The sequence below is a fragment of the Oreochromis niloticus genome, linkage group LG1 (assembly GCF_001858045.2).
Source record: "Oreochromis niloticus isolate F11D_XX linkage group LG1, O_niloticus_UMD_NMBU, whole genome shotgun sequence".
NCBI lineage: Eukaryota > Metazoa > Chordata > Actinopteri > Cichliformes > Cichlidae > Oreochromis > Oreochromis niloticus.
Window position 1 is genome coordinate 22,681,054 of NC_031965.2, and position 12,439 is coordinate 22,693,492.

The following is a 12,439-nucleotide window of genomic DNA, read 5'->3' on the forward strand; positions in this document are numbered from 1 at the left end:
AATGATCAATTAATCAAGTACATTTGATTAGCAGCCCTACTTAGCTTCTACTTAGCCTCTCAATCCCTATGGAAACAGTAAACGTGCACTTAGGAATTCACAGGCCAAATCATTCACAGGACTAATCTAAGACTAATCTTCAGTGCTCACTGATCTACTGCAGTTCCAGAGATGTACAGTACTAAATAAATGATTTTACATGTGCATCTTACAAAACTACTTGACTTGTATGGTTAGTGCAAAACTATAATCTTCTGGATTGAAGAACCAAGGCAAAAAAATACACAAAAAATAGCTTTAGTCATATTTAAAGAGGACATCCAGACATGTCTCTGTTTCACAGCCTAATAAGACAAAAGAATGAATAAACAGTAAACATAAGCTTAGTTCTCTTCACAGTTTTAAAAGTAACCTTTAAATCATTTCTGAACTTGGACTATTAATTATCACAATGCATAACTGCATCTCAAAATAAGCCCTTCATTCATCTCCTCTTCCCCAAACTCCCTCTCTGATTTCCTTCATCTGGAAAGGTTTGACAGACTGCAGGGTACCTGTACTGGTGGGAAAAGGTAACTACAATGCACGCATTAATATTAATTAATATTAGAGAAGGTGTCTCTGTTATTGCACTAAATTGGATGACAAAACACTGGTGCCCACTATTTTTGGAATGCTAATTGCACTTGGATATCCCAAAGGGCCATTATTTATGAATGAGACTTCCTCTGTGAGTGTCCTGTTTTTAGTTAGTCACATATTTCTTACTAAAGCCTGGATTTACTTTGAATATGCCGTACATGAAACATATGTAAGGCGACTGTAAAGAAGGAAAAGCAATCAGAGCTACAAACAGAACAAAAAGTCCTTGCAAACATGGCATTAAAACACAATATTTTAAATTCAGTTTTTATCAGCTTACTTAAAAGAGCTCTAATAATTATGTAACATGATGACACAGATCGGGTCACTGTGAGTAATTTGGCTGAAAAGATGCATGCAAATCCAAATCCAACAAGTTCATTGTTGGGTCAGAGACTCTGATTTCACCAGTCATCCTCTTACAGAACTATGTGGAAACACATATTGATGTGCCATTGATGAGGAGTTGGACTACCTGTGCAACCTGTGTAGGGTCCAGCTCATGCTACCAATAAAGACATTGACCCTCGCTAAAAAAAAAAACTACTAATTGACCCTATTTAAATGCAAAACTAGCGAGAAAAACAGCCAGAAAGGATGAGGAGGAAAAAATGTCAGTGGCCTCCAGCTGTAAAATCATCCTGCTTTGGGAGTTTTCTCACTAGCCTCTCTAGTGCACCACAGCATCTAAAACTTCAACTTAACTGAGCAGATCAACAACCCACAGGTTTAACTTGATGCTATACTCTGATAAAGTGTTCCTTTAATTTTTGAGCAGCATATATAATAAACTCTTTTTGAATGATAATGTTGGTGAAGTTTAAAAACAATCTCACCACCAAATTTATGCGGCATACTCCTTTAAGAAAGAACCCCATCCACTCGGCTTCACGCATGCGCAGAATCTTGTAAATCACGTGAACCGGTGGTTCCGCTTCCGTACAACAACATCAGCAGTTGGGTGAGTTTCTGCTCAGAGTTGTCTGTTGTTTCTGTTATACAGTAGCGTTATAGAAACATCTTTCCTTCTTCCTCAAAGACTTAAAGGTCTGAACACGCTGTGAGAGAAGATTCAGGGTTTCCAAAGAGACACAACCCGGACTCTCTTCGATTCCGTAGGAAGTGTCCCATTTAGCTTCCAGTTTATCACGCAGAGGTCTGCTCAGTACTCATAAAGCCTTAAACACACAGCTGTTTAAAGATTGTTTTCCTTAACACGTGCCAGTAGGTTTATTTACACACTCAATAATCCCAGTGTTGTCAGAATTTCTCATTTCAAGTGTCGTGTTGTTAAAATGTTTGCAACCAATGAAGCTATTAGCAGCAGCTGTGCCAGTTTCACTGCATAATGTAGTTATTTTATTACTATTATTTGTACTCTAAACTAAACACAAACGAATCAGATTTTATCTTTAATTTGATTGCTGAAGACTTCATATTTTTTTAAGATAACGATGGCATGAGACTGAAACATTAGAGATTTGGTCCATATTGACATGATGGCATCAAATAGTTGCTGCACATCCCAAAGATGCTTTAAAAGAGTTCAGTACAGTGAACTTATTGTCATATAAAACTACTGGATATTTTTTCTTTTTTAGACCATTCTCAGTAAACCATTGAAATGGATGTGTGTAAAAATCCCAGCATAGCAGCAGAAATGATCAGACCAGCCCGTCTGCCACCAACAATCATGCCACATTCAAAGTCACTTAAATCACTTTTCTTCCTCATGATTGGCTGATTAGACATTTGTGGTAACAGACAGTTGAATAATTGTACCTTTGTAAAGTGGCTGTGAGTATGAATCATTCATGGTTTCTCCATTGAGCGTATCTTTATTCATTTATCTATCTATTTCATTATTTATTATAAGTATCATGTACCTAAAGCAAAAATAGTGTTAATTAGTTTATTTGGATTCAGCTATGATTTTAAAGTTTAGAGTCACAGCACTCACAGTTTTATTTTTCATTTTCTAAATGCTTGTCGTGGCCGTTTAATCTCCCCGGTTTCTTGTATGGAAAACCAAGAGCAGCTAGGCACTGCATACTTCAGCCAAGGCTGAGGTTCTCTCACACATAATAAAGAACCCTTCCAAAATTTCCGATCCAGAACCAGAATCAAGTGCAAAATGTCATGTCATCAGTGACGGAGGCTAAAAGTAACAGGCTGGTTTTGCATCTAGTTTACGTTAACCGTAACTGAAGTGTTTACAAATACTGACCGGAACAGCTGACTTTCATGCACAGCAGTTTATCGGTGTGATTCATGACAAATAACAGATTAATATACTGTGATTAGCAAACATTGTTCATCACTGAGTCACTCCAGACTCATTAAGAAATGACCCAGAAGTACCTCCTCCTGCCCGGTGCTGTGATCTAAATCGTGTGCGCTCGTTAGTAAAACATTAGCTTTGGTAATTTAATTCTGACTGTAAGTTATTTTAAAGTCATTAATTAAAAAGCTCAATACTTACATGGGTTGGTGAATTTATTTGAGTATTCCATTATAGTGTTTCACATGGCTCACTACATCACAGATTACATCACAGATTGAGCAGAAAATTAATTTGTGTGAACGGTGCTGAAGTCGACGCCCACAGCACGATGTCTACAAATTAGCTTCAGTTTGGCCTGTTCTGGCCCACTTTTCAACCAATCAGCATTCAGCCTGGGCACAGCTATGCACATCATGTTTGCAGACTTTGCATACTCTTGTTCGTAGCCTCTGCTTAGGTAAAACCTACATTAGTGTCTAGTCTCATTCGCAGCAGTAGCCTTCAACCTCCATCTCAGAAGGTCATTATTGGAACAGGTGGTGCTCAGCTGATTGATTTTATGTAGAGGAAGATTCAAATTAGACAGTAAATGCTCCGTTTTTATGTGACTGTGCTCAGAGCTTGAAATATAAAACCTGGTTTAGCACAACAAGTGGATAACCACCCCTTCTATCTTTATAATAAGTCTAATTTCTGACTGGGTTTTCAGCTTTTAGGAAGCAAGATAGTGCAAAGAAGGCTTGGTTATATTGAACTTTTTATCAAAACAGATGAAGCAGGTTGGCTTTTTAATCAGTCAGCTACCCTTCTTTTTTTCCCACAGGAAGTGTGGAGGATGAGCACAGGCAATGGGACCAGGAGGAAAGTCGGCAAGCAGCAGCAGCAGCAACAATTTAACAACATGATGGCACCTGACCCTGAAACTCTGGCTGAGATGCAAGGTCTTTTTAGCAAAGTGAGAACGTATGTGAAACCATCCAGTGGGTCTGAGTGGTGCATTCCTGACCCGAACGTTGCTCTCAGACACGCACCGGAACAGCACTGCCGTCTGCAGGCCCTGAAGGTTTCGCTGAATGACGTGAAGAACCAGCTCAGTGACAAAAACGTACAGGTGTGGCATCAGCACACCAGCTCCACCAATCGGGCCGGGAAGGTGATCGGTGCCGTCCGGTCTGCTGCCAACGCAGAGATCTGCACTCAGGCGTGGTGTAAATTCTACGAAATCCTGGGAAACTTTAATCTTCTTCCAAACGAGGCTCTTCAAAACGGAGAGCTGAACACAGTCCATCTGTGTGAGGCACCGGGGGCCTTCATAACCGCTCTCAACCACTACCTCAAAACCAGTGAGGCCACACGATACTGTGACTGGAACTGGGTTGCTAACACCCTCAACCCGTACCACGAGGCCAACGGGGGAAATACAACCATCGCAGATGATCGATTAATTGCTAACACGCTGCCCTGGTGGTTCTTCGGCTCAGACAACACCGGGAACATCATGATCCAGCAACATTTGCTGGATCTGCAGAACTTCGTGTCTAACATGCGGAGGATTGATTTGGTGACGGCAGATGGAAGCTTTGACTGTCAGGAGAACCCCGACGAGCAGGAGGCGCTGGTGGCGTCACTACATTACTGCGAGGCCACAGCTGCTCTGCTGCTCCTGAGCCCCGGCGGCTCCTTTGTACTAAAAATGTTCACCCTGTACGAACACTCGTCTGTCTGCTTGCTCTACCTGCTGAACTGCTGTTTTCAGTCTGTCACTGTCTTCAAACCCGCCACCAGCAAAGCAGGAAACTCTGAGGTGTATGTTGTGTGTCTGAACTATGACAACAAGGAGGCTGTGAGGCCTCTGCTCTCAAAACTGATTCGTAATTATGGATCACAACTAGCCGACAGAGAGGCACTTTTCCAGAATTCTGTAATCCCAGAGTCGTTCATGAGCCAGCACGTGGAAGTGTGCTCATACTTCCACACCCTGCAGGTAGAGACGATATCAGAGAACCTGCAACTGTTTAAAGGTATGAGCACAGAGGAGAGGCAAAGGCTCGACCACATCAGGGACTGTGTGGCTCAGGAGTACCTACAGCGCTTCCAGGTAAGACGATTTAAGATGATAGAAAACTGAGCTGATACAAACCTAAATATCCAGCTAGCAGATGTTCGGGAGCTTTTATGAAGGTTAATTAGGTTTCCAAGGCTTTAAGAGTGCTATAAATGTTGTGCCCAACATTTAGCCTAAAATTGGCTTTTCCACAATGTCAAATGCGAAATGTGTCTATATACGTGTTTTTTTTTGTTTTTTTTGTTTTTCTTCCTCTCGACATTTTTTATGAGAAATGGGAATCACTTCCAAACTCGTTCTGCATTTCTACACAACTTAATTACTTCTGATTGGATCACGCCTTTCCGGAATATTTTCATCTTGTTTTTATTTGTTGACCAAAGTGTCATCATAGTTTTTGGCCTTCTGCATTAGCTTTTAGTTATCGTCTTGTTTTCATGAGGAAAATTGCTGGTCAACAAAATGAACACTGCTTCAGCTAATTATTATTAATATGATTTTGCTTTATTTCATTTGTGACTGATGTGTGTGTGTGTGTGAGCAAGTGCACCAACATTGAGAGCCGGGAAAGGAGAAACTAGAGCGACTGGGTGTGACAGCAGTATGCAGCAGCCAGATGACTCTCAAACTTACCTGGAATGAGATTTAAATGAGCTGTAATTCCACTTAAGTAAACTCAGGTCTTGGGTGTGTGTAATACATTTTGGTTTGCAAAGATAGACAAGCATTGTTATAGTGAAGCCTGATGTCGCTTTACACATAAAAGAATGACTTGTAGTTTTTATCTCGGAGTGAGGTTGGATTGATTCCCGGAGAGGCCAAAACCAGGCTGTAAACATGCATCCAAACCCTGTAAATTCGGAAATCTTGTCCTTGTCCTTGGGGAGTCAGCCTCGAGTGGCAGTTAGAAAAGTTTGGTTTTTGTCGTTTCCGCGTTAGCTTCATTTTTCAGTCCGCTTGGGAATGCGCACACTTCAACTGGAACTTCATTTTCCCCAAAGGGAGTTCCTGCAGTGATACAAAACTGTGCAAGAAAAAAGAAAAGTTAAAGACAGCAAAAAAATGTGTGTGTGCGTTTTTATCATGCAGTCTCACATACATTTAGCACTTTGAGTCAGACTTACTGAGCTGGACGAGAATGTGTGAGCTTCAGAGCCTGTTCATAGAAGCGTTCACACATTCAGGCTCTTAACGTGTATAAAAAAATAGTTCTTCCTGTCATTTTAAAATAGTCTTTGAAAACTTTTTATAAAGAAATGTTTGCAATATTTTCCGTATTGTGCGCGCAACTTGATAGCTCTGTAGGAAATTTGAAAGAAATCCATATTTAAGATGGTTTGAATAATCATTCTATATTTTAATTTTCAATTTCATTCTTTTTAGGTTAGTCATCTGGTTAGGCTGCAACTTTTGTTTAAGAAACAATTTACAAATTAGAGCAAAAATCTGAAATTCATTTTAAATCCAAATGTAGCCTTTTTAAAAAAAAACATGATACTCTGACCCAACACTAGTGTGATGCTCCCAGAAGTCTAAATCTGAATTTGATCATGTCTTTCTGTGTGCAGGTGTGCTTTCTCCCGCGAAGCCGATGGATTTCTCGTAACACCGTGATTCCTGCCTGCTGCAGCGTGTCAGCCGGACGACCTCTGGGACAGAAGAAGCAAACGGGCTCCTTCAATGAGCGGAGGGAATTGCAGACCTTAAGCTGGAGGGAGCGTGTTCAGAGGGGTTGCCATGCCACCTGGATACAGAGACACTGGACTGAGGAGAGTGGGAAGGACTGCAAGCTGGAGGGACCCTTGTCCAACTGTCAGGTGGATTCGTGGTATGTTATTGTGGGGACTGCTCTGCCTGCAGTCAGAAACTCTCCGTTCTGTGATGGAGGGTTGTTAAACCACTTGAACGAAGCACTGATGGACACAGCTGTAGACTGGACCCACGTGACTCCTTGTGACTCTTGCCATGTGGTTTGCGCGTCCTCCATTTTGTCAGAAGTTGCAGGCCAGTGTGCCGTTAAAGCCGACAATTTAGGGGGAAAAAGGAGGACGCAGTGTTTGGTGTTTGGCAGCTGCTCGGTTTGGGGGATCTCTGATAGCCAAGTTGAGGATCTAGTGTTAACATTTTCTGCAGAGCCTTCATTTCCTGAAAGAGGCTCCGTGTTGCTGCACGATGGTGAGCCACTGTATCAGCGGCAGCTCTTATGTTGTGTTATGTTTGCCCTGCAGAGCCTGAGCTCTGGGGACGCCCTGCTGCTGCCTGTGATTTCTGCCCTCACCCGTGTCACGGCAGCTGTCGTGCTCTGCCTGCATGCATGTTTTCGCTCCGTCTCCTTCAAGTGCCCTCCCCCCTCTGGAGGGGTTGGGACGGTGCTGGTGTGTGTTGGTTTCTGCCCTGAAGCCGCTGCCCAAATGCTGCTGGTTCTCGCCGAAGTCCAGGAGAGCATGAGCCAGCTGTTAAGAGATGAGGAGGGTAAAAATGAGCCTGGTGGAGGCGACAGACAGGTGCTGCAGTTTGTTCCCATGGAGGAGCTGCTCACTGGAGGACTGACTGACTTCCTGTGGACCGTGAACTCTGAAATCATCCAACGGAAGCTGCATCTGCTCATGCAGGCATAGCGCGCTTTGGTGGGCTGTCACTGTGGTATGCACTTTTTCGCTTCAGAAGCAGTTTAATCATGTTACAGTCCAGTTTATTTGCTTATGGAATCAGCAGACTGCTCAGCTGCATGAGCTTTCAGCAGTTAGTCACCGAATCGCTTTCGCATGTTGATATGAACTCATCTGATTTAACATTACACTCCTCTCACTTATTTATTACAACACACCTCCAGATATTCAGATTCTTTAGTGTGCTTCAACTCGAACCGATGCTGGCAGTCAGAAGACGTTTATCAGACTTCTCTTGATAGGTGCAGTCACATGTGAGACATCTATCAAGTGGAGCCACAAACATGGCATGGCTGAAAATGCAAATTACTCTCAGTACTTGATCAGCAGAAAATGTCCATGACCAAAGTCTCAGAGGGATTTCAGGATGCTAAATAAACAGCGGTCCAGCTGTCTGCACCAAACCTCCTGTTGGTCACGGATGTTTTGAGTTGACATCACAGAGAGCCTGAAGTGCCTGCTATTTTGCATCAACACGGTGTTTAATCCCACTGTGTTGAGTATCTTTTTATCTTCTATGCAGCTCTCCGTCAGATTACTGTTTTCAGTTAATTTCATTTGTGTCCAGTGAGGAAAACTTTGTACTGTCAACGGACAGAAAAAAAAGGTTCCATCTGTCATGCTCTGCACAGCTGGAGGGGGAGTGTTGTGGGATTTGTATTATTTGTCGTCTTTTTAGTTTGTTTATTCTGTTTTTTCAGTATAATTCGAATTAGGGGTATATTTTGTTATAAAAATAATGTTAAAAAAAAAAAAAAAGGACATGGAGGGTTTCTGTTCTTTAAAAATGCTAGTTTACTTAATAGTCTGAAGATAACCCAAGTAGTGTATTAACTCCTTAATGTCTAGTGTATCATATTTGATACATACAGTTTTTGTGAGTTTTTGAGACGTATACATCATCCGTGTGATCCCCCCCCCACTGAAAAAACAAAATAAATTGCACAATATTCTCAAGCAATAAATTGCAAAAAATGCATGATACAAAAGAAATTTTATATTTGCAAATTAATCTTTTTTCTCAGAAGGTTCAATAAACACTAAATTTAAAAAAAGAAGAATTTTCTGGCCGTTATTTCATGGCTCACACAAGAGTTAGCAAGTTAGTTCCAAGCTCGGATAAATGAGGTTTGGATACTTGATTGGTTGAGACCCGGGTTAACAACACACGTTACTTCTCTGGGTTGGATGTAGTTCATGGTGTGACAGAAGGTTGATGCTGGGGACAAAGTGAGATATAGGCAGATGTTTTTTGAAGCAAACTTTAAAAAGGAGCGTCCAAAAGATCAAGATGATCTGGATAGTTGTTGAAGTACATTTGGTCCTGTGCAAAGTTCTTCAACTACTTGTCATTTCTTTATAGCTTGTTAGGAAATAGGTGCAGCAATTTTTTGTGATGTACAAACATTTGTGGAAACAGAGTATTTCCCAAGTGACTAAGCTGGACTTCCACCACCATCATATTGTAGCTGTTGCTTTATCTGTTCAGCCATTGGTGGATATGTTTATAATATACCACTTACATTTCTATAACCTAGTGTCAGCATCTGTGGATGTAGAAGAAGCTGTTAAATCACCCTAACTGCAGAAGGTTCACCTCAGAGGTTTCAGAAAAACAAACCAATAAATTAAGCCGATAAAAATAGTTGTTTATTAGTTCAGACATAAGTTTGCAAGAAGGATGGTGAGCCTGAAATAATCTGAATGAAACAGTACAAACCTTTCATGTGAGTATAGGTCGAGTGAGATTAATCTGTAATATAGGTCAGTAATGGGGGTCAAACCATTTAAAAACTGCCATTGTGAAAACTAAGTTGTCTGGATTTTCATTATTTTGTTTAATAGCGTTCGTGTTTGATTGCAGATTATAGCTGAAAACTGGATCACTGACAAAATCGGAAAGTTATATTCCACTAATCTTTTTTTCCCTGTGTGCCCGTCTCCATTAAGATCACCACCCCACACAATTTAGACCACAGAGATTCATACAAATGTACGGTTTAGGAGATTTAATCCAGCAAAAATAGGAAAAAAAAAATGGATAGGTTTGTTTAAAAAGTGTGTGTAAGAGAGAGACTGGGTTGTGTAACTTCAATATATTTCTTTCTCTGTGTAATATTCTTCTCCATTATGCTTTTGCAAATTATGCACTCACACACACATACACACTACCAAATAACTGAGTGTGTGTTGTTTCTGTTGATTCTGACCACGGGCCACTCTGGACTTGAAGTCATGCACGGCCAGTTAGTTAACTCAGTTCGACTCTCAGCAGTAAGAAATCTGCGAGACAGCGAGGCTTAGACGGGCGATCGGCTTGAGTGAGGAGAGAAACTACGTCAGCAAACAAAAGAATTTGATTTTTGCTTTTATTTCAGGGTTGAATGGAGATTCTCCACTTGCTCCTATGTCTGCAGAGTAAAGATGTTGACAGTGAAACTCTCATTATGCAACAACAACAAAAAATAAATAAAGACAGCAGGAAGATGCTGGTGAGGAGGACATGTTCATCAGAGGGAATCAGCTCAGTTCAGTCAGTTTTCTTTGTCTGATCTCACTTTCAGACAAGCTGTCTTGCTTGTTAGTCTCGCTCTACGACTTCAATCGCTAATCTGTGACAGAAATAAAATGGGTTGCAGTAAGGAAAGTATTAACATTCCTCAAAAACATACCTGTCAAAACAAAAAGACTACTAAACTCTTGGTTTTATTCCGTGCCTAGTTTTCATAATCCTTTTTCACATTAAATTTCCAAAGTGTTAAAAAGCTCCACTTCTGCAGCAGGTTTTTACCTGATCAACAGTGTTTTTCACCTTTAAGCCTCACGTAACTTCAAGGCTAAAGGGAGTCAAATAAAACACCCTGCTGAGGGTTAAATGTCAAACACATGATTGATACAACAGTACAATAAAACTGGCTTTTTTTTGTCTTTTTCTTTTTTTTTACAAAATACCCTCTGTCCACAGTTATGCATTTTTTCTAATCAAACTATCAGAAAGCAAATAAAAAGACGATCAGAATATAAAACATGATCAAAGGGTTTAAACCTGAATTACCAGCGGGGGTGTGACTCCTCCGATTACAAAAACAAGTCTGTGTGTTTATTCATCAAATCCCCAAAAGGAAAATAATTTCGTAATAGATCCATCTCACCCTGATCACCTACTCTTTGAGATGATAAAGGAGATACCGAACATACAGGTACAGAAAAATCAAAACAAGGACAAAAAGACCAATTTTACTGCAGAGCTGTACATGCATTAATGCTGCAATATCTATATGAATTCATCTGTGCAATAAGGGTTTATGCAGCCTGGGAGGCTGGTTCCTTTTGTTTTTTGTTAATTTTGATCTCTTCATACACTTTTATATAGTTTCTAGGTTTTATGATTGTTGTGAGTGATCTTTGCATTGCTGAAATTGGACTTAATTTTGCTGTGCATGTTACAGTGACAAGAAAGATTCTATTCTGTTCATTTAGAATAAAACCGATTTGAAGGTAAGCTAAAAAGCTACTTCTGTACCTCACTGTTTGTTTGTTTTAAAAAAACAACAAAAAACAAAGACATTGTGGCCAACATGCCAGAGTTGAGGACTGAATATGGTAGTAATGGGTGACATCATGGGGGACTACTTCCATCTATGGTAAGACAGTCTTTTGTATGCCTATTACTGACGAACAGCTTCTCCTCAGTTGTTTTGTCAGGTCCCACCTGTCTGCTTGACAAAGCAGTTCCATCAACCATCATCACTTCAATGAATATATCAGCATGTTTTCCTTCATGATATTTGGTCAGTTGATGAAGCTGTCAAAACAGATGTTTTGCCAGATGCTGTATCATCTTTGTGATAGAAGAAGATAAAATTGGAACAAAGAGCTCAATATCTGCTGAATGGTCTACCGGAGTTCTCAAAATCCTCAACTAGGCGTAGCTCATACTCACAGCAGATCTGTAGCATTACAAACATCGTTGAAGAAAGTTCATTTTTCTCAATCAAAGCCTTGATAAGTCTGACTTCTTATTTTCTTGAGTCTTTGAAAATGTTGCCTATAGGCCTCTGGCACAAGCTCATAGACTTTGAAATGGCAACTTCGAGTTTCTTATGGTCAAGACAAACAGACTTTCTGAGCCTTGTATGGACCGCACATCCTGAAGCTAGTGCAGTGTGCTAGCTATCAGCTCAAAGACCTCAAAGTAACAGAGGGTTTAGACTTCTGTGTTAAATCTGAGCTATAGCCTACGCCGTAACCTGACGTGCAGGTTTCCTTTATCCCTACTGCAACTCGTCTCCTTAATGGTAAATAACTGTCTTGTGGCTTTTTATTATTGATTTGTTTACTCTTATTGTTGCCCTTGCTACTAAACTAATTTCCCCTTGTGGGACGATAAAGTATTTAATTGAATATTGTTGCTGGATTGAAACACAAGAGCCCTGAATAACCTACCCCCAACAAGGATGTAACTCCACCAAGGATTATTCAGAAAACAAAGGCAAAATTAATGAGTGATCATCAGGAAGGTTCCTGTTTATAGATTTTAGAACCAGATCTTACGGATGATTTCATTCATCAATAATTTCTCATTTCCTGTAGTTTGTAAGAAATTGCACCAGGTTAAGCTGTGCTTTCATCATAACCAATAATGGCAACCATTATTATTGAACAGGAACTTAAAAATATCAGCTAAGACTTCCAACAAGGAGGTCACTGGGAAGTTCTGGAGTTTTATACAGCAGGTGACTTCTGTATGAAAAGAGAAGTAGATTAGTTTGTGTAGTA

At 40.5% G+C, this 12,439-nt stretch overlaps 1 protein-coding gene across 2 annotated transcripts; it reads left to right on the forward strand.

Annotated features, from left to right (window-relative positions):
- The first annotated feature begins 1,528 nt into the window (after positions 1–1,528).
- On the forward strand, positions 1,529–11,218 carry cmtr2 (cap methyltransferase 2). 2 transcript variants are annotated; one of them, XM_003442336.5, is made up of 3 exons: positions 1,529–1,603; positions 3,750–5,024; positions 6,560–11,218. In XM_003442336.5, exons 2-3 carry the CDS (start codon positions 3,762–3,764, stop codon positions 7,607–7,609), a joined length of 2,313 nt encoding a protein of 770 aa, XP_003442384.1. In that variant the 5' UTR covers positions 1,529–1,603; positions 3,750–3,761; the 3' UTR covers positions 7,610–11,218. The 2 variants fall into 2 exon arrangements, with proteins under 2 accessions (XP_003442384.1, XP_005467156.1); XM_005467099.4 differs by lacking the exon at positions 1,529–1,603 and adding an exon at positions 1,643–1,798.
- The last annotated feature ends 1,221 nt before the right edge of the window (positions 11,219–12,439 follow it).